Consider the following 20744-nt stretch of genomic DNA (forward strand, 5'->3'; position numbering starts at 1 on the left):
CTTCGGTTCCGTCACCCGCCTGTCACGAAGGTCCCCGTCCCCGAAAGACAGTCAGCCAGAGCCCTAGAGGGGGCCGCGCCTCGTAAGGTAGGATGATGGGTAATATCGCAGCCACAGGAATGGTACCTTCCGGCAAGGCGGATGCTCCAGCGCAGTGAGGTCGAGCACCGAATGAAAACATGATTACCTAACATCCATGCGATCGACTGTGAATGCGAAATACGTGGACGGGCCTCCCAGGGCGAGCCTGTGCTGGGAACGGGGGTCTTGGGGTCTTTTTTGAATCTAAGGTGCTCCGTACTTCAGGTGGAAACGGGCTCTCGGGGTCGCCTTTCTTCTGTTCCACCGCATTCCAGCTTCTGCTTCGCCGCGACCGACAGACCGAGCCGTAAGACCCAGGTCAGGTAAGGTGCCCAGGGCAATAGCAGTAAGGTCCTGGGTTGCGTAAAGCACTTACTCGACGTCCAGGTATCCCGCTTGGCTTTTTCACTTCGCATTGCACAATTTCCAGGTTTGATGCTTCGGATAGGCACCTTAATTCCCAAATTCTTTTTTCTCTCTTTCTCGGAGGGTATCTTCTTCCTTTTACTTCTCCCCATACATTCAGGGACCGGCAACTTGGAGCGTCATCACCACCAAAAGTCATCAACCGTCGATCGCCCGAATAGGTCCCCCTACCTACCTTAGGCACTTACCGAAGCTCCCCCAGTGCTCCAGTCCAGTGCCTTAGCTTCTTCGCTCCTGGCCTTTCGGCACCTCATGCGCCACAAGCCAAGAGCCTTCGCGCAGTAGCTGACGACACAGCCACCCCTACCTACGTCGTCACCAGCGCGACAATCAGGTTGCGAAAGCCCACTCCCGTCCTCAAAAGGTTGAACGTGGAATACCGTCAAAACAGCCCAACACCTCGGAACCTTATCCTGCGATCCCCTCCGTCGCTTCTCCCCATTGGCACAACCTTCATCCTCTATAATTCGATACATCACCACCATAATTCCACCCCGCCATGAGCTTCCGGGGCTTCCAGAAAAGCGTCATTCGGGTATGTCTGTTTCCACTAAATGAGGGGTCTTCCGTCCCTTCCGCCCTGTGACGCGCGACGGGCAACACAGGATTTTCTGCTGACTGTTGGACCTCTCGGTCTTTCGCGTTAGGCGCCGCAACAATTCAAAGCCCGCTTCAACATAGGCGAGCACACCAAGGATGCCGTCTACATCGATTCTGAGCGCAGGTTCCAAGAGCTCGAGACCGAGACGAAACGATTACACGATGAGTCCAAGAAATACTTCGAAGCCATCAACGGCATGCTCAGCCACCAGATCGAGTTCAGCAAGGCCATGAGCGAGCTCTACAAGCCCATATCCGGTCGCATGTCCGATCCCATGAGTCTGGAGGTCCAGGGAAACCCCGATGGCATCCGCGCTTGCGAGGAGTACGAGGCCGTTGTCAAGGACCTCCAGGAAACGTTGGCGCCCGAGCTCGAGATGATCGAGAGCCGAGTGATTCGACCCGCGAACGAACTGCTCGACGTTGTCAAGGTCATTCGAAAGACGGCAGCGAAGCGCGAACACAAGAAGCTGGATTACGACCGTCACCGCCAGACCCTGAAGAAGTTGCAGGACAAGAAGGAGCGAAGCGCCAAGGACGAGAAGGCTCTGTGGAAGGCGGAGAACGATGTCGAGCAGGCCACCCAGGAGTTTAACTATTTCAACGACCTCCTCAAGGAAGAGCTGCCCCGTCTCTTCGAGCTCGAGCAAGAGTTCATCCGCCCACTCTTCCAGTCGTTCTACTACATGCAATTGAACATCTTCTACACGCTGCATGAGAAGATGCAGCACTGCGACATCGGTTATTTCGACCTGACCCTCGACGTATTAGAAGCATTCAACAAGAAGCGCGGAGACATCCAAGAACAGGCCGAGAAGTTGTCCATCGTGAAGTTCAAGACCACCGGACAGAAGCGACCCCCAGTCAAGTACGGCACCCGACCTACCATCGAAGGAAACAAGCCGCAAGCCCTTCTCACCGCCGGCCCCTCGTCATCGGCCGCCTCCACAACAGCAACAACATCGAAGTTCGGCGCATACAACAAGCAGGCCGAAGCAGGCGAGGTCAACCCGCCTCCCCCGTACTCACCTCCCGCGACCAACGGAGGAACCGTCAGTCCCGGTCTGGCTGCCATCGCCGCCGCGAAGTCCAAGCCGCCTCCACCCAAGCCCAAGCCCAGCCGTCTCAGCGGAGCACCCACTGTCGAGACCGTCACCGCCCTGTACGACTATGCTGCGCAGGCGGAGGGTGACTTGAGCTTCCGAGCCAACGATGTCATTGAGATTGTCAGCCGTACAAAGAACGAGAACGAGTGGTGGACTGGAAAACTAAATGGAAAGTCTGGTCAATTCCCTGGTATGTTTCTCCATCCTTCTAAAATTCCCCGTCTCAGTGAGATTGAAGACTGACTGACCGCTTGCAGGCAACTACGTGAAGCTGAACAGTTAATGACATTCTCGCCCCCCACCCATGACCGAGATTTCTTTGATTTTCGCCTGAACATGTGCCGGTAAAGGCACAATAATGAACGACCGTAAGGACAATAAAGGAAGCGCGAAACAACTTGCATTTGGGGTTTCGGCGTACGCAGAAGGGACTGCCCATGAATTTCGAGTCGATCCAGTGGGACATTCGGGGGAAGGGAGTGATGTAGGGAGAAAGAGAGGAGAGTTGAGGGGTGGGGGTATTCAGAGAGATGCGCGTGACACAACAACAAGAGCCTCATTCACCTGCATGAGGCCGGTTTGGTGTAAATTCAAGCGGCACGGCAACAGGATAGGAAAACAGGAAGCGGGGGAGGGCCTCCTGATCATTCATCATACCTACTTACTTTTTACACTTTGCTCTTGATGTCTCTCGGTCTCTCTCTCTCTTCCCCTCTTGGAATGACGTTCTGAATGGTTCTGATGTCGAAAGTGCCGTTGTTCCGGCGCCATTTCTGCACGTTTGCTACCGGATGTAGCCTTCGGTGTGCGGTGTAAGGAATTGATGGTGTAAGAACCAGGGGTGGAAACTTCCCCGGTGAGCTTCGCCCGGAACGACGAGCATATGATAGCCGGATGCCATCTCCGTACGACATGACAGAATGCTGAATGCGAAGAAACCAGTAGCACGTCTACCGACCCCGGTTTCTCGGCTGTAGAACCAAGTCACGCAGCCTCATCATGTCTGGGCTTGAAGGGCTGGGCAGCCGCATGTAGAGACTTCCCGACCCCTGGCCTGGCCTAGGTATCATCGCGTATGTAATGTAATGTGCAGCTTTCACCACGCCGCTAGTTCGGTCCAAGACCTTTTTGTTTTGCACTTTCATCTGCAATGCGAGGGCTTTTAAGCTTCGACATGCCTTCGCTGCATGGCATCTTCCGAACCTCTCGCGTCTCAAGCTCAAGCAGGCTATGTCCGATATTTGAAGCAGGCTCTCTGGATCAGGTGGTGATTTGCTTCTTCGTCGCTGCAAGATAGCTTGGTTTCTGGTTGATTTACCCCTCAACGGAAGCGAGTGTCTTACGATGTTCTGGCTCGATTCATACATGCGTTTTGCACTTCTCGAAGATCGCGGGAGATCATCTTCCACGCGCGCCACGTGCGGTTCATCTCAACAAAGACAGTGATACGGAGAGATACTCGAGAAGACCAAACATTTCCATACGCTAAACGATTGATCTATGCGCTGGGCCCAGTTTGCCAGCGTTCACTCGCTTAAACTGTTCAGACCCTTCACCTGGCCGGGGTAAGACAGTAGCTTCGGACTAGACAGGCGGACAGCGAACAGTATCGTGCGAACCACCCAGGTACTCCAGATGCTAGAAACAAGGCAACCCTTACCCCCTGCCACCATGAGAACTGCAAAGAAGCTGGGCGACGCGACCGAATAGCGTTGAGCCGAATTACCTGCATCCCATAGCGAGATGCAGACTCTAGACCACAGAGCACAGAGCACCGATGTGCTCTTTTCCCCTCATTCTCATCCTTCTCGAAATCCAGGGCTGTCGAAAACGTAAAGTACTTTTTCGATCTTCGTCTTGGTAGCCCGTTTGATGTCGACATAGTGTGATCTTGCCTTGTGACACATGCGGTCGAAGTCCTCTAGACCTTCCATGATAAGTCGAGATGCAGATAAGGCCAGGCCACCTTCCAGCAAACTCGAACAAGTCGAGCTAGCTCCCGTGATATGCGAAATCGAAGCCACTAGGTGTTCCGAGAGTGCGCATTTCCGAGTACATGGCTGGAGCTGTCCCCCACGCAGGAAGCTCCGGCTTGCCTGTCTCTGATATGGGGTCCGCTCCCAACTTTGATGGGCCGGGAGTGCTTACTGCAGGAGCGGAGGCGGGTATGGACTGCGGGGTGGGATTCGCTTCTGTCTTCTTGTGATCGCCCGAGGGTACAGGCGCTGTTCTTGGGCCACCGGGCCAGTGATCGAGTCCCCGAAGCTTGATGGAAGGGTCGAAAGAAATGAATACCAAAGGTCGCTTGCTTTGAGAGCTGCGTGGGCCGACAGCATAGACGATGGAACGGTCATCCATCACCCCTGAGATGACATTTTGTTGGCTCTTGCCCCTGGGATTGAGGATGTAATCCAACTCGTCGAGCTTTGCGTTGCGTTGTTGGGCATTATTCTCTGGTAGCCACCATGAGATATTATTAGTGGTGTTGGTCAACGACTCCCCTTGTCGCTGAGAAATTTCGCCCTGCCGCAAGCGGGATATTGAGCGTAGCTGAGGTCTCTGTGCCATCGACTCGGCTGCAATAGGGTCGTTGACCAAGTCAATAAAAGTTTCACAGGACTTGTTATATGATCGTATGAAGCAGTGAGTGAGAGTGATTGATGGTGTTGTTGAGCCACTGTCGCCTCTGTGAGTTAGCGAAGAGGGGTGTGTCCTTGCCTGAGCATCTCCCTCCTCTTCAAGATTGTCTTCGTCCTCGTTGGAGAACTCAAGCTCTGTTCTGTAGCTAGTTCTCGTGCTGGAACAATCGTCAACAAGATATTCTCGTCGGCATTCCACAACCATGAACTTTCCCGTGGCCGGATCCTTTTCGAGGCCCAAAGTGCTCCATCGATCATCAATTGGACCTTCATTTTGTTGACGTCGCCACATATCCTTTTTTGATGTCAGTTCCATGTCTCGTGGGCATGAACTCCCAACCGGGAAGCGGAACCCGTAGTAGATTGAAGTCCAATCGGTTTCATAAACCTCAAAACTGGTCAGACTGGAGAGACCATAGAAATAGCCATCAATGATCTCAAAGCAGACAGTGGCTCCAATGTCGGAGCCAACGAGATCTTCAAGGTCTAGATGACCAGGACCCCACTTCTTGTCGAGGATGCTGAAACGCTTCAGAACCCACCGCTTGAAGCCGTCGTCACCCACCAGCGAGTGAGTGCCGTAATATAAATGATCCCCATCATTGCGCACAAATAGCTTTTGATGAGATTCGAGACGGTGGCATGTGAGGAGTTGTCTCGTTCCGATGTCGATCACAAGGAGGTGGCTACGACCTTCAGTTCTAGGAGGAATATAAAGGCAAGATACGATGCCATCAGCGTAATGTATCGGGCGAAATTTGTAGTTGCTATTGCCGAAGTTCTGCTCCGGGACAGATTGAAGTAAGACGCGGGTATCGATGACGATCTCGGTGTCCGCAGATTTGTGGAGGTCGAGGAGGCGGAGCGATTCGCGGCCAACTGTATAGCACAGCATGCCACTCGTGTAGACGAAGTCATCGGCGAATGCCACAAGAGCGACAGAGTATGGTATAGCGGTGGTAATAGAGTCTCGAATCTTGACCAGTCGGCGCAAAGTTCGGGCATATTCCTTCGAAGATCGGGCACCTTGGAGCTCAGCTGAATATGAGGCGTGAGTCTAAGCCACCAGGTCAGCATAGTCCAGCGTAGTCAGACCCAGATGATGGGGAAGTCTGTGCAATCCACCTCGAGTGCGTTTCTGCAGATATCGTCATTCGTAATGAGATACCTGAACTGGCGACAGGTAAGTCCCAGATGGAATATGTCGAGTATATCCAAGGAGCTTGCAATAAAGGTCATGATTTCAATAGGTAACCGCTGCATGGTCGCAGGTTCGACGGCTACCAGGGTACCGTCTCGAGACCATGCGGCTGATTAAAATAAAACGAGTAGATGGTTGGTTGGTTAGCAAACCGACATAAGGGAACGGGAGATGCAATTCAACGATTTTGATTGGGGTGTCATTTGCCCACCACACAAGTACAAGGCAAAGTAAGGCAACCAGGAGAATATGCAGGTCGAGTATTTAGGGCAGGCACGTAGCTCAATATTATATATGAGGTAAAGAAGGGAACTTGAAGAAAGAGAAGAAAGCGAACGGACACTTACCCGCCCTCCACGCCCGGGGGAAGAGCAGAGCAGAGCCGCAAACACACTACCACGGCAATTTACCGTAACCACCCCCTTCAAGACGTTCCTTGTCTCGTCCCAGTGCCAGGGATTCATCATTGTGGAGTGAGACAGCTTGGTCAAAGCTACACAGCCTTGCTGTAAGTGCGACGCCCAGCAGGGACAGATGGGAGGCGCCATTAGAAATGGCGTGTGATGCGAAGCTAGCGATATCGGGCGTCGAGGACGACAAGGCAATTGGCCCAATAATTGTCTGAGAAGGCCACCTCAACGTTGGCTACCTGAAGAAGGACAAGATTCCTGTTTGCAGAGCCGCATAGTTCTGCGAGTAGCTGCAGAGAAGGAGCCAGATCCGTTCCAATACGTAGCGGCTCTCAGGTTTCCTGGGAAGCAAGCGTGGGAGGACCAATTTCCCAAGGCAATGCAAGAGCATACGTAACTTGGGCTAGGTAGCTATCCGTATGGACGGGGATTCCGTTTGGCAATAGCAACGCTTCGTGTAACGGCAGGAAAAAGAATGCGGCTCTGCTCAAATGAATGTTCTGTCCTTATTGCGCAAAATCAGGCTGTGTGGGCACTTTCGCAGCGAAGGAGCGTTTGAACCCATGATCGCCGCGTCGACTAGGATTCCCGGTCAGAGCAAAATAAGTTAGTACGGACGCTCCCTCATGTAATTTGCGGCTCTGCTCTGCCTCCGAACCCCTGTCAAGTTTGCTTTCCCCGCTACCACACACCGGCTTCGTCGACTTTCTTTCTCCTCGACACAACACCAACACCAACACCACTTCCCGAGTGCAGCTGCGTGCCTCAGAAAATTGTATACTACAGAGGAATGGTGAGGCTCTTCATACTTTCGAATGAGATTACTATCATCGACGACAATAGTCTTCTTTCTTCTTGGAGGCCCCATCACGCGGGGTCCCTCAGCCATACTACCTAGTGTCGGAACCTGTCATTCTTACCAGGCATTGCGCCGTTCCCACCCCCGTTGCTTACCGTTCTAATTCTGTCTTAGTTTTTACTAAACAAGCCTCTCAGAATTACTCTTACGCCCGAGAAGGCATCGAATTATCCTATCCGAACGGTGTGGAAGAAGTAAGCAGGCCTGAACTTTACAATACTGCGCCCGCAAACGCGTCGAAGATCACCATCGAGGTGGGCCTGCCATACGAGCCCACTGATTGCGGAGATGGATCATCCAGGGAGCATTCATTGCAATGCAGCATCTCTTGGCGATTCTTGAAAAGGGGGGCCGGCCAATTGAGGCTAATGGCGTCGAGGGTGAGTGACCTGTCATCGTTTCCTCTGGAACCTTCAGCCGCACGTGGATTATATCGTCACCTGCTCAAGCAGCAGTGGAGCGTTGCTGCTGGTTGCTTTGGAGCAGAGTCTACTATGTGGCACTGCCTCATTCGTCGTTGAAGGACATCAGCGAATGAGGCAAGGAGGACTATCAAGTGATGTCCTCGTGTTGCGTCTGGCGGGACACAGGCTCGGCCCACACAGAATTGGCTCCCAACAGGAACTCAAGTCTCATCCGATTGCAAATCATCGCAGCCGGGAAATGCACTTCAAAGTGCAAATTCCAATAGCCTTGAAGAAATGCGCAGAAGGTCTCAGATTTGAGATCTGAATTGATGCCCAAGGTGGTTGGTACGACTTTGGGCAGAAAGATCTCACAGCATCACGCTGTGCGGCGAATTCCATTGCAGATGACTACTATAGGTAGCAAAACTCATTGTTGAATGCGTTATTCGTACTCTCGTGAAAGACTTTTCGAAGTGGCGGTAAATCGCCCTTCAGACAGCCGAATACCATGGAGCAACCTCTTCTCCATAAACCGCGCGCAGGAGCTGATCTTACATGAAGCCCTCAACGACCTCAACCGCAAACAGAACCCTGGCTTCCATGAAACAATCTTTCTGAAGTCGGAACACGGACCAAAAACGACGGTGTTACTCAGCCCAGGATTCACAGATCGTAAAACGATGTAGATTGGCCACGCTTTTGCGAGTAGTTGCCAAGTTCTATTCTTCATATCATACGGGGCTCTCCTTGTCACCAATGTTCAATAAACATATTGGCCTAGAGCGTCAAAACACACTCCAGCATCCCTCACACCAGATGATTCCATACGCTTAGTGCCTGTACTAATTGCTGTTTACTTGACCCTGTACTACCGCTATTTATGATCTCGACAGGTCTTTGATGCGGCTCATAGCCTGATATGTAGATGAGGTCAGACCCGTAAATAATACGCAGGTCCTTTTGCCCTCTGTGTAACCCCGCCAGAGTCTGAACTCACATCGGCCTACCTTACCCCGGCGTCCATCGGCCGTGAAGTATCCACACACATCATCAGAACACCAGCCAGCTTCCTACTAGCTTCTTGCCTCTTTAGGAAACTACACCATATGGCTCTGTTCTGCGTATCGCATACTTCCTGCTTCCCATAGCTCCTATGACTTACATCTTCTCTGTGGAATTTGCCTAGACAGACTTCGAAGGACAGTCATAAATGGGATCTCTCCGTTTGGTGCTTCGGCACATCCCGACTTACTATGCTGCAGAGAAGATACCAACTAAGCCCTTTCAGGTAGGTGGCTAACGCAGGTGCTTCTCCATGTTAGTGCCTGGCCAGTGATGTGACTCCTGTTAGAAAGGGCACAATTGATATCTCCTCCCACGCTCCGTCCCTGCAGCATACGCATGTGAGTTTTTCCTGGCCAATTTGCTTACACTGCCGTCATCGAAATTCCTTGAAAAGCCGGGGTTTGAGTTATCAATCCGCTATCCACCCCACCGTCCTGAGCCCGGTCATGCATCTTACTACTGCATACCTTATCTAGTAAGCCGTGTATTTTGGACCCGCAGACATGAATTTTGGTCTGGAGTGACCGGGCTACAGTGTAGGATTCCCATGTCCACACGGCATGCCCTCGGCATGTCATCGACCATTCCGGCCGGACGTGAGATCAATCCATCCGATCTGTGAATTTCCGCCCACAGCTTTTTCCTCTTTGCTTTCTACACACCAATTGAAGCCACACCCAATCCCGTCGTTCTGAGGAATCTATTGGCATCATGGGCGCCTCAGAACATGTTGACCTTCGGGCTCCCTTCATCCAGGACACTCTGTTGGAGGTCCGAACAAGTACCATGAAGAAGATGCCGGGTTTGCAGATCCAGTCGGGCATAGACAAAAACCTGCGCGAAGGACCCATACGCGTCTCATTCCTGGGTCTCGAGGATGACGAGCACGACCCGACATTTCATGGAGGGGTAGATAAGGCGATCCACGGATGTGAGCAGCACTACCCCCTTCGTCCTTAGCGACGAGGCCTAGCACTTACAACAGGCTCTCAGATTGTTCGTCGCATTACCCTGGATGGCAGAGCGAATTTCCTACGGCGGCGGACCGCTTCAAGCCGGGCGGTTTCGGCGAGAACTTCGTCACCAAATACATGAACGAGCGCAACGTCTGCATCGGCGACGTCATCGCTGTCGGCGACGAGGTCGTGCTCCAGGTCAGCTTGCCTCGACAGCCGTGCTTCAAGCTGAACCACCGGTTCCAATTGAAGAATTTCGCGCCGAACACATACAAGACGAGCAGGACGGGCTGGTATTACCGAGTCTTGAAGGAAGGCACCGTGAAGGCAGGGGACGAGATCCGACTTGTCGAACGAAAATGGCCCAATTGGACGATCGAGAGAGTGCAAGAGTTCCTGCATAGGAATCAAAATGATTTGGCTATGAACAAGGAATTGGCGGAGATTGAAGATATGGGCAAGGAGAGCCGTGGTGCCTTCCAGCGACGGGTAGCCAAGGCAGAGGCGCAGGCAAAGAAGGCCAAGGAGAAGGGCGATGTCTGGCGCGATTATAAGATCGTCGAGAAGACGAAGCAAACCTCCCGGGTTGCTTCTATCACTCTAGAGGCCATGAATCCGCCTGTCGAAACAGTGGATCAAATAGAGGGCGCTCACACAAAGATCAAGCTGCCGAACGGACTTCTGCGGTCCTATTCCATCGTCTCGGGAAACCCCGACAAGCTCGAGCTTGGTATCGCACTCGAGAACAACAGCCGCGGCGGTTCCCGTTGGTTCCACGAATTCGCCAAGGTCGGCGACGTCGTTCAGGTTGGAAGGATCACCACCGACGTGCAGGTAGCCAGCGCCTCGAGCAATCACGTCTTCATCGTCGGTGGCATCGGTATCACCGCCTTCCTATCTCTCATGGAGGCCTACCACCAGGTTCATTACAACTTTGAGCTGCACTATGGCGTCCGTTCCGGGGACGACGTGCCATTTCGAGCACGCCTTGAGCCATTTGGCCGAAGCGCTAGGCTTTACGACAGCTCCAAGGGGGAGAGGATGGACATTAGCGAAATCATGAAGACGCTGAAGTGGAACAGCCACGTATATGCTTGCGGGCCAGCGCGGATGATGGAGGCAGTGAGAAAGGCGGCGGACGATTGTGGCCTCGATGCAACTGACGTGCATTATGAAGCCTTCGCCGCCGACACGACCGGCGATCCGTTCGAAGTGGAGGTTGCGAATCGGGACGGCAAGGTGCTTCAGGTAGGTGAGGAGGAAACATTACTTGAGGTTATCAAGCGTGAGATTGGAGATCTGGAAAGTAGCTGCGAGGTTGGCAACTGCGGGACATGTAAGGTGGTGCTCAAGAATGGTTGTGTCGATCACAGAGGCACGGCGTTGTCTCCTGAAGAGAAAGCAGACTCCATGTTGAGTTGCGTGAGCCGTGGCATTGGAAGGATAGCAATTGAAATATGATAGGATATGAAGTGGCAGATAAGTAGGCCCAAAAATGAAAAGAGTAAAAGGACTAGAAAAGAAATCGCAGCATCTTCCGCCTAAGTCGAGATTGATGATTTTCTATCTGGCTCGTGTTTGCAGAGATGAATTCTGTCGATGCATCCAGATAAATGATGCACAGACCACATCGTAGGGTGGGTCCTTATCGATAAGAAAGACAACCCAAGCGGGCAGCTTTTTTTCTTCCTCGCCAACGAGATTTTTGGCAGCTGCATTCATTCTTGGACGTAGACAACGACAAGCCAACTTCCGGTGTCGCGCGCCTCCCTCACACCGCCGCCAAAATGTCACCAGTTGAATCACCAGGAGATGGCTTCGTCATCCTCCCTGTCAAAATTCCGGGATTGCCGTCATGCCCCGTGAACGCCCTCCACGAGATTCGCGTCCGTCGGAACGCGCCCAAAATTCCTACCGAGATTGACGACAGGAGTCTTTTCCTGAAAAACGTTCCCGTCGACAGCACCGAAGCTCACTTCCGTCAAGTCTTTGCTGCGCTCGTCGGCCCCGGCCGTTTTGAGGGCATTGCATTCGAGGATGAACGCAAGGCCGCCGCCGCTATCGACCCTGCCTTTGCCATGAAGGTTTCGAACTTCGGCAAGAAGCGCAAGCGCGGCGAACAGGAGGCCGAGGATAGAGCGAAGGAGGAAGAGGTGGCGCGTTTGCCGGATATCTGGACGAGGAGGCTTCGGAAAAGCGGCAGCAGCGCCATCGTCCTCTTGGCCGACGACAAGAGCGTCGAGCTCGTCCTGAAGGCGATCAAAAAGGCGAATAAGTCAAAGAAGTACCCAGTCTGGGGTGAGGGCGTCTCGGAAGACCTCCCTGAACTTGGCTCGCAGTGGATCTCAGCTCATCTGCAGTTGTCTCGCTGCGACAAGGCGGCGACGCAGAAGTCCGTCCACGCATTCTTCAACGTCTTCAATCGCAAGGAGAAGGAGGCGCAAGAGATGGCCAAGAGGTTACGCAACGAGCCAGACGAGGACGGTTTCGTCACGGTCACGCGCGGCGGTCGTGCCGCGCCCGCGAACAAGAGCGAGGCCGAGGAGGCTCGGCAGAAGATGGTGGACAAGGCGGCGAAGAAGAAGGCAGAGACGACGGACTTCTACCGCTTCCAGCTCCGCGAGCGTCGCAAGGCGGAGCAGGCCGAGTTGATGAAGAGATTCGACGAGGACCGAAAGAAGGTGGAAGCCATGAAGGAGAAGCGCGGAAAGTTCAGACCCGAGACGTGATGCTGGAGAATACCTTTTCGGCAGCCGACGAAACAAAGATACCCATGCTCTTAAGCACCATTATCCTGTAAGTTGGATGAAACTTGCCTTTTTCCCTTTGTATTTTGACCATGATGACGCACGCGGGGCCAGCGAAGCACCTTGAAGCGAAGGGACTTGTCCCTGACCTGGTGGTGCAGTGCCGACAAACACCGCGTTACTATATCTTCTCAACTTGTCTGAAATTCCATGCATAATCTTACCCAATACGAGCCTTGCAATGGTTGAGCCAAGCTAACCAGACTGCAGACCACAGCGGACAGAGGAGGCACTTGCGAAAAAGCAGCAATGACCTCCATGGATTTACATCCTCCGCTTCTAAACAATGCTCTATGCATTTCTGCATACGCATCTCGGACGTCCGGCGGCTAGCTAGCGAAGTCCCCGGAACATTTACTGAAAGAGGTCAAGTTGACAGGAGAAAATAAGAAGTCAGCCATGTATTCAGTCCAGCCGGAAAATAGAACCGCCAGGGCACTGATAGTTGTGGGCTGAAGTTGGTTCTAGCGACCGCCACGCTATTCAGCAGAAACATCTCAGAGCCACATGTTTCCGGCAAATCGATTTTTATCGTTCATGGCTTTTCCGCCTCTTGGCATCCCCAAGGCAGCCCAGCCGAGTGGTTTCGCCTTCAATAGCACGTTCTAGGTTGTACACCAGTGTCAATCAAACCTCCTGAGTAGTTCGATGCGCGGTTGTGCTATTCATGCCATTCCACGCCACGCAAGTGTCTAGTTCCTTTGTCCCCGAATCCCCTGTTTCGGTAAACACTCCGTGGTTAGCGCTCGACGGCAGTATCTTACATCTCTGCTGGTTCTAGTGGACAGTCTTCCGTGCACGATGGCGTCTCGTTTCCATTCAGTCGGGTTTCTTCCGCTCGCGACGCGCCGGGATTCAACGCGAGCGATTTCAAGTTAGATCTGGAAAGACATATCTTATTCCTATCTTTTTCGGGACGTGGACCCGCATTGAGGACTCACCAAAGTCCCAATGCTTATGTAGCCTAAAGTTTTCTGCGCCGCATGACCACATGAGAGTGATTTAAAAAGTCCAGCATCATATCGCCGAGTTTGGCGTCCAGAGGTTCAGAAGCAGTCAGACCCGATGTAACTCGGCGATGAATCCTATCGGGCCAAGCTTAAACATCTCAGTTCTCGTGGAACACTAACCGAAAACCCAACCCCTTCCAGTCCTATATTTCTTCCCCTTCTCCATGTTTATGTTTCTTAGCCCTAGGACTTCATATAAGCGACAGGTCTTGACGCCCCAATGTCTTGCTTCTTCAGCTCTGGCAGATCAACTTTCATTTACCGAAGCCATCAAGATCTACCACCTCTCACTCGAAGTATGAAGTCTCAGGTTTCTAGAGGTTTCGGGAGGAGACAGTTTCTTGATTCCCACTCCCTATGACCGCAAAGGTCGAAAAAGAACTGATGACTAGTGGACTTCGTTCACGAAAAACCGAAGTACCATAAACTGTTCTCCGCGGCGGGGGCTGAGAAGTCCCTTGCCCTTTCTGCCTGTTGTCACGTACCTGCATTAGACATCACGCCAACCGCGTTTAACAACCCTGGCAACGTGTAAGTCGACAACGGCTGCAGCCAAGTCCCTGTGACAAGCAAAATAGCCGCAACGCTACCAGGTGCGGCTGTTGTTGAAGCGTGGCTGCCGGTACCAGGTTCGAATAGTCTGGAGACTACCGATCATTCCGGTTAGAACATCGGCCGACGCAGTCACAACCCTGACCACATCGCACTGCGCCGTGTGGCAGCCATCGCGGGATCCCTCCAATCGCTATCAATCATTGCCTTTCTCGCAATTTCCCGGGCGGGCCCCTTTCCCGCGACTGATCCGGCGCATGCATTGAACCTCCACCGGCTCTGTGCCCGGACTGTACGGTGCTTGGCTCCGAGTCTGCATCATTGGACTCTCGTGTGTTCCCAGCTGCCATCGTGAGGCCTTATTCGACATACACCTTCCCTTTTTAGGCCATGAGCAAGCAAGCCAGGTCTAACAGCTACTCAGAAGGAGCCCAAATCTCACTAGGCTGGCTTGCCCCCGTGCCGCTATGCCGCCGTGCCCCCTTCTCGCGTGTAAGTGCTTGACCAGCGAGCAGCACGATACAGGCAGCCAGGCACTCATGATGTGCTCCATAAGAGGGCATCTTGTCCGTCTGACACGGAGGGCCTTCTTCTGCCGTCACGCAGCACCCTCGACAACTCCCGTGCCGTCCAGCAACACCCAGAGCTTCCTCGCTCGTCCTACGACGTATCTTTCGTCAAGTCCTTCGTTGATAAACAACTAATACTAAGTCTCTCGTTAATACTAATACCGCTGAAATGGCCCCTTCTCTCGTTACCATCGGCACCGCTGCCCTGGCTCTGGCCACCGGCGTCACCGCGAAGCAGTTCACCCTGTCCGACACGTACGACTCGACAAACTTCTTCAGCAAGTTCAACTTCTTCGAAAGCAGGTACGGCACCGGCAACTACAACGACGTCGACCCTACCTCGGGTTACCTCAACTACCGAACTCAGGTCGATGCCCAGGCAGCGGGCCTCGCGAGCGCCGCCAACGGCGAGATCTTTCTGGGAGTCGACAGCAAGAACACGACCCAGTTCCCCGGTGTTGGTCGCTCTAGTGTGAGGCTTGAGAGCAAGGTCGTCTATAACAAGGGTCTCATTGTTGCTCGTTTCAACCACTTGCCCAAGCCTGTTTGCGGAGCTTGGCCTGCCTTGTGAGTTCTCAAGTTCGAGCATGAACATATATGGATGATGGGCTAACAGAAGCAAAGTTGGTCTTACGGTGAACCATGGCCCATCAAGGGAGAGCTTGACTGGTTTGAGGGCTGGAACGATAATGTAAACACTTTGTACTTGCCCTGAATTACCTTGACTAACCAACCATCACAGCCTCTCAACAAGCCTGCTGCACACACCAAGAATGCCCGATGTCTCATCACTCAAACTGGCCAGAGTGCTCAGATCGAGACATCCAACTGCGACCAGGACGCACCCGGCCAGTACTCCAATCAAGGTTGCGTCTCCGTCGCGAACTCCGCCGACCCCTATGCCTCCCCTGATGGTGGTGTTTGTGAGTGATACGGTCAAACATGACTATCAATTCTGGATTCTAAAACTTCACAGACGCCATTGAGTGGACTGACGACTACATCAAGTTCTTCGGTTAGTGGTACTCCACACCCATTGATTCCGAGAGATGACTGACAACCCTCTCAGCCTGGCGCCACGGATCTGTTCCCGCCAATGTCAACACTGACTCCCCTGATACGTCCTCCTGGGGACAGCCCAGCATGCTGATCTCCAACAACCTCTGCAACATCAACGAGAACTTCAAGGACCAGAAGCTCGTGATCAACATTGCCTTCTGCGGCGTCTTGGCCGGCAATGACGGCGTCTGGAACAGTGGCTGTGCCAAGTCCACCGGTTACTCCCAATGCTCTGCCTACGTCGCTGCGAACCCGAAAGACTTCAGCGAGACCTACTTCAAGATCAAGGACATCCGCATTTTCAAGGAGGGGAGCCCGGTTTCATCCACCACTTCTGCGTCTACGTCCACCGCATCTACGTCTTCGTCGACCAGATCTACGTCGACGTCCACAACATCCACGCTCTCCACGTCCACGCTCTCCACGTCCACCGTCTCTACGTCCACGACTACCCTCACATCTACGTCTACTTCCCTCACGTCTACGTCCACGTCGACTGCTTCTGCGTCCACGTCAACCGCCTCTGAGTCTACGACGTCCACCGCCTCTGCATCCACGTCGACCTCGGCAAGCGCCTCGACTTCTCTCTCAGCCTCTGCCAGCGCATCTATCTCCCAAGACTCTGCCTCTCAGCCAGCTTCTGCAACTACATCTACTAGTTCTGCAATTGTCAGCACCTCGGCATCTCAATCTGCCTCTGTCAGCTTCTCTGAGAGCCAGTCTGCTTCTGCCAGCGACTCTCAATCCACATCTACCTCTGGTTCTACTTCGATTCAGATCTCTGCTTCGAACAGTGCCTCGGCCACGGCTTCAGGCTCCGCCAGCGCCAGCGCTTCTGCTACTGAAAACTCCGGATCGGCTTCGGGGGCCATCAGTACTTCGGGATCCGCCTTCACTTCTTCTACCTCCTCCGATTCCGCGTCCGCTTCCTCCTCCGTCTTCGTCTCTTCCTCTGCATCCTCTTCCTCCGCCGCGGCCTCAGCCACCGGATCCGTCACGGACCTGGCCACTGGCCCCGTCTCTGCGACCGCCACCGGCTTCACCACCATCACCAACAACTGGAACCAGACAACCGTCATCTCCTCCACCCCTGTCGTCTCTCCTTCCACCGCTGCTGAGTTAACCACCTCGACCGTTTACACTACTCAGGTCTCTACCGTTACCGCCTGCCCCCCCTTCGTCACAAACTGTCCCGTCGGCGCCGTAGTAACTAGAACCATCGCGATCTCAACCACCGTCTGCCCTGTCACTCCCACTACGACTCCGTCCACCGCGGGCAACGACAAGGTCTCGACCAAGGTCGAGGACAACATCACGAAGCCAGCTACCAACCCTAACGAGACCACTCCTCCGAACGTCCAAACCACCGTCCTGACAAAGACCTACACGATCACCAAGTGCCCTGCCTCCGTCCCCAACTGCCCCATCGGCAGCGTCACCACGAAGGTCACGACAAAGGTTATCACTCCCGCACCCAACCCGACACCCACCAACCCCGTTGACGGCAACAACGACAACGAGCCCTCGACCACCGTCTTCACTAAGACCTACACCATCACGAAGTGTCCCGCCTCCGTCACCAACTGCCCCATCGGCAGCGTCACAACCAAGACCATCACGAAGGTCACCACCCCGGGCGTCCCGGCCACCACGCCAGTCACCAAGGTGACCAAGACCAAGGTCGTCACCGTCAGCGCCGGCCCGGCCAAGACCACCGGCGGCAGCGACGCGGACAAGAACTACGACAACGGCGGCGGCGGCAGCGGGAACAACAGCACCGGCTTCGGCAACTCCACCACGGCCGCCACCAAGCCGTCCACCCTCACCAGCTCCAAGCCCGTCGGCACCGCCCTCGGCGCCTCCACGACCGCTTGCTCCGGCGCGAGCTGTCCTTCGACGACGAACCCCGTCATTATCAGCAACGGCGCCGTTCAGGCGGGAGCCAGCTTCGCCCTCATGGCCGTCGGCGCTTTTGCCGTCCTCGTCCTGTAAAGAGACGAGAACACGCATTTGAGAAAAAAAGGTTGGAGGAAACGATAGATGTCTGATAACTTGGATGGCTCGACAAACCGGAGGTCCATCTGGTTCCTTTTGTCACAAATCTTCTTCACGCCCATAGACTCACCAGACTTGAACATTTTTGTATATAGAATTTTGCTTCTGATGAAAGATGATTTATTCTTTTAATAATATGATTGGAGTCCTACCTGCCTTCTTCTCGCCACTCTTGCCTTTGGGGTCTCTCGTCAACTTTCCGCGAAAATGCTTATCTGAAAAGAATAAAACTCATGAATATGGAATATTCTTTCCCAAGTTCGTATCACCAAGGTCGATAGCAGGTAAATGTTTCTGTGCTGATAGGTATCATTGGGAGACCTTGCCACCCCGTGTAAGTGCGTCAGTCATTACTATATCCTACGACGCCGGATCCATGCTAAAAAAAAAAGGCCTTCTATCTGCCCGTGTAAACTCAAACATCCCTCCGTAGACCCAATCAGAAAGTGGTCTCCCTCAGCTTCCCGACCTTGCCGATCTCGTACTCTACCCACCGGCCCACGCGCGTCCGGCCGGGAACGAGGATGCTGCCGGGGTTCATGACGTGACAGCCCTCGTACGTGACGCAGAAGGGCGGCGCCGTGGTGTCGACGAGGATCATGGACGTCGGCAGGGGGTACAGGTGCAGGGCCGTGGCGTAGTCCCAGTGCACCGGGCGGATGACCTGGCGGAAAGGCGCGAGGTAGCCCTGGTCCAGTATGGTCTTGACGAGCTTCCGTGCCGTGTGGATGTCTTGCGGGACGCCCGACTTGACCTCCTTCACGGCCGGCTTCTCGCTCGGGATGTCGACGTCCATGGCGCCGTCCGCGTCCTCTGCGGGGTCGCTGCCCCCCATCGCCACGTCTCCGTTTCCCGGGGTTTCCTCGTCCCCTTCTTCTCCCGCCTCTCGGTCTTGTTTTGAGGTCTTGAGACGAACGGCCGTGCGGCGGAAGCGAGCAGAAATATCGTCACGGAAAACGACGACTTCGTGGTTGGGACCAAAGAGGGTCAGACGACTTGGGTTGGAAGTCCAGATTGCCTCTCCGTCGCCCTTTGTACCGAGCTCGGCGTTTGCTGCGGCGAATACGCGCCGGATGCGAGACGTGAAAACATCTGGGGCGGCTTTCCTCGGCAACGGCGTCGCGGCGCCCGCGGTGAAGGAGGAAACCCAGCCGTCGTTGTCTCCGGGGACGAAGACGAAAGTTGAAGACTGGAGGAGGGTTGGGAAGTCAGACAGTGCCGAAGCCAAGGCGTCGAAGTATTCCTTGTATTCTATACTGCCGCCACTGCCACCCCTGGCGAGGACGGCATGTTGCGTGAAGTTACCCGTAACGACAAATGTCATCGGGCTCGAGCCTTCTGGCTCGGCAGCGTAGAGAGCCAGTATCTTGCGCATCGCTTGCAGGGTACGTGGTTGATCAAGATTCATTTCGCCGAGGATGACCATCCGCCCCCGGCTAGGGACTTCATCGGCAGAATGCCTTGGAAGCAGACGCTGCTCGAGTTTCCTCATGCGTGATCCCACTGCGCGCTCGCTGCCAACTCCCAGAAAATCGATCCAGCCGAATCCACCTCCTATGGTGTGGCTTTGACCGCCGTCTGGTCCACTAACGCCCAACGTCGCCTTTCTCTTTTCACACGGGGGCTGGCCGATGAAGAAGCCTTGGAATCTGCCTCCCAATGTTCCACCAACACCGCTGGCTCCGCTCAGGCCCTTGCCGACGGATTCCTCTTCCTCTTCGTAGACACCGTCTACCAGAACAATCATGCCGGGGGTAAACCATGCCGAGTCCTCGGGGATGGCAACCGCTTGCGACAGATCTAGGGCGATGGTAGCAGTCAGATCACTGATAGCAAGACCGCCAGCAGGCAGTATGTTCAGCATGCCAAGAAGCATGTGATGACTGCCATGACGACCCAGCATATTCGCGATAGGGGTGATTTTGTGGTTCTGTTGGTTCGACAACGATCGTTTGAGTGAGGGAGCTCTTGCGCTCGCAACGGCTGACGTCTGGAATGATTCATTTCTGAGTAGTCTTTGGTGTATGACATTGTATCTGTTTCGGAAGAGAGTGGTCTTGTGCAATGCTGGGGGTAATAGTGACGGTTTTGCAGTTTCCCTGTAATCTCAGTCAGTCGAATGAACCCCGCCGCAGTCTTACATCTTCTTACCTTTCGAAATGCTTCTTGGCCACGTTATAGGAGAACCGAGGTTGCTCGTAGGCATCAATGACCTTCAGCCATTTCCTCGCATCTCTGACGTTCTCGTCATCATCGTCTTCCTCAACACCGAGATTCGACATGCCTAGGCTCTGTTGACTGTCTTCTCGCGCTAGAGCAGACTGCGCAGGTCGAATGCCAAGTCTCGTGCTCGAGAACTCTGTATCCTGACCCGGCTCGAGCAGAAGACTATTCTGCCGGCTCAGGCCTTTTGCGCCGGTGACAATTTTGCCTCCACTCATGTTCCCCTCCAGTGTCTTCAGGATATCTTTGAGCTCGGTGCTCGTGCCGTCGACAATGACGCCGCCATTTCGGTTCTTCCACGACTTCGCCACCTCCTCCAGAACCTTTTCCGCCAGACCCTCTTCCCGCCATGCTGAGCCGCAGTGACGACCTATGAATGTGGCGAGTTCTTGTAGGGCGGTCGACGTCAGGGTCAAGCTGTGCTTCTTTGTAAATGTACGGAAGGCTAGAGGTCTGAGGGTCGCTGGCGGTAGGATGATGGGAAGTATCGCGTGTTTTGTTGGTGCCGATACCTTGAAGGGCTTCAGAGGGTGCACTGGAGTGCCGAACGCGGGTGAGGAAGAGGGTATCGCGGTAGAGGATGAAGGATGGGCAGGCGTCTTGGTGTTGAAGATGTTGGCCATGGGCACCTGTTTGCGCTTCGGCGATATCGATGGCGGAAGATCCATTGTGACAAAGCTCTTGTGGTTTCTGATTTTTTGGGCTACGAGGATTGGAGC

At 53.9% G+C, this 20744-nt stretch overlaps 6 protein-coding genes across 6 annotated transcripts; 4 read left to right on the forward strand and 2 right to left on the reverse strand.

Moving 5' to 3' along the window:
- Positions 1-1006: 1006 nt before the first annotated feature.
- CkaCkLH20_00103 (BAR domain-containing protein) lies at positions 1007-2496 on the forward strand (the record flags this gene model as incomplete). Its single annotated transcript, XM_038882823.1, has 3 exons — positions 1007-1042; positions 1155-2403; positions 2471-2496. 3 exons carry the CDS (start codon positions 1007-1009, stop codon positions 2494-2496), a joined length of 1311 nt encoding a protein of 436 aa, XP_038751528.1.
- A 1709-nt stretch (positions 2497-4205) lies between these two features.
- CkaCkLH20_00104 (f-box domain-containing protein) lies at positions 4206-5837 on the reverse strand (the record flags this gene model as incomplete). The annotated part of the gene is made up of 1 exon (XM_038882824.1): positions 4206-5837. One exon carries the CDS (start codon positions 5835-5837, stop codon positions 4206-4208), a length of 1632 nt encoding a protein of 543 aa, XP_038751529.1.
- A 3668-nt stretch (positions 5838-9505) lies between these two features.
- CkaCkLH20_00105 (MOSC domain-containing protein) lies at positions 9506-11211 on the forward strand (the record flags this gene model as incomplete). Its single annotated transcript, XM_038882825.1, has 2 exons — positions 9506-9725; positions 9788-11211. The coding sequence occupies 2 exons, from the start codon at positions 9506-9508 to the stop codon at positions 11209-11211; spliced, it is 1644 nt and encodes a 547-aa protein (XP_038751530.1).
- A 326-nt stretch (positions 11212-11537) lies between these two features.
- Positions 11538-12479, forward strand: CkaCkLH20_00106 (meiotic recombination protein DMC1; the record flags this gene model as incomplete). Its single annotated transcript, XM_038882826.1, has 1 exon — positions 11538-12479. The coding sequence occupies one exon, from the start codon at positions 11538-11540 to the stop codon at positions 12477-12479; it is 942 nt and encodes a 313-aa protein (XP_038751531.1).
- Positions 12480-14857: 2378 nt separating this feature from the next.
- CkaCkLH20_00107 (uncharacterized protein) lies at positions 14858-17739 on the forward strand (the record flags this gene model as incomplete). Its single annotated transcript, XM_038882827.1, has 5 exons — positions 14858-15255; positions 15313-15379; positions 15431-15611; positions 15665-15703; positions 15758-17739. The coding sequence occupies 5 exons, from the start codon at positions 14858-14860 to the stop codon at positions 17737-17739; spliced, it is 2667 nt and encodes an 888-aa protein (XP_038751532.1).
- A 502-nt stretch (positions 17740-18241) lies between these two features.
- CkaCkLH20_00108 (DNA polymerase epsilon subunit) lies at positions 18242-20693 on the reverse strand (the record flags this gene model as incomplete). Its single annotated transcript, XM_038882828.1, has 2 exons — positions 18242-19901; positions 19954-20693. 2 exons carry the CDS (start codon positions 20691-20693, stop codon positions 18242-18244), a joined length of 2400 nt encoding a protein of 799 aa, XP_038751533.1.
- Positions 20694-20744: the final 51 nt, after the last annotated feature.

This window comes from Colletotrichum karsti, assembly GCF_011947395.1.
Source record: "Colletotrichum karsti strain CkLH20 chromosome Unknown Scaffold1, whole genome shotgun sequence".
Classification (NCBI taxonomy): domain Eukaryota; kingdom Fungi; phylum Ascomycota; class Sordariomycetes; order Glomerellales; family Glomerellaceae; genus Colletotrichum; species Colletotrichum karsti.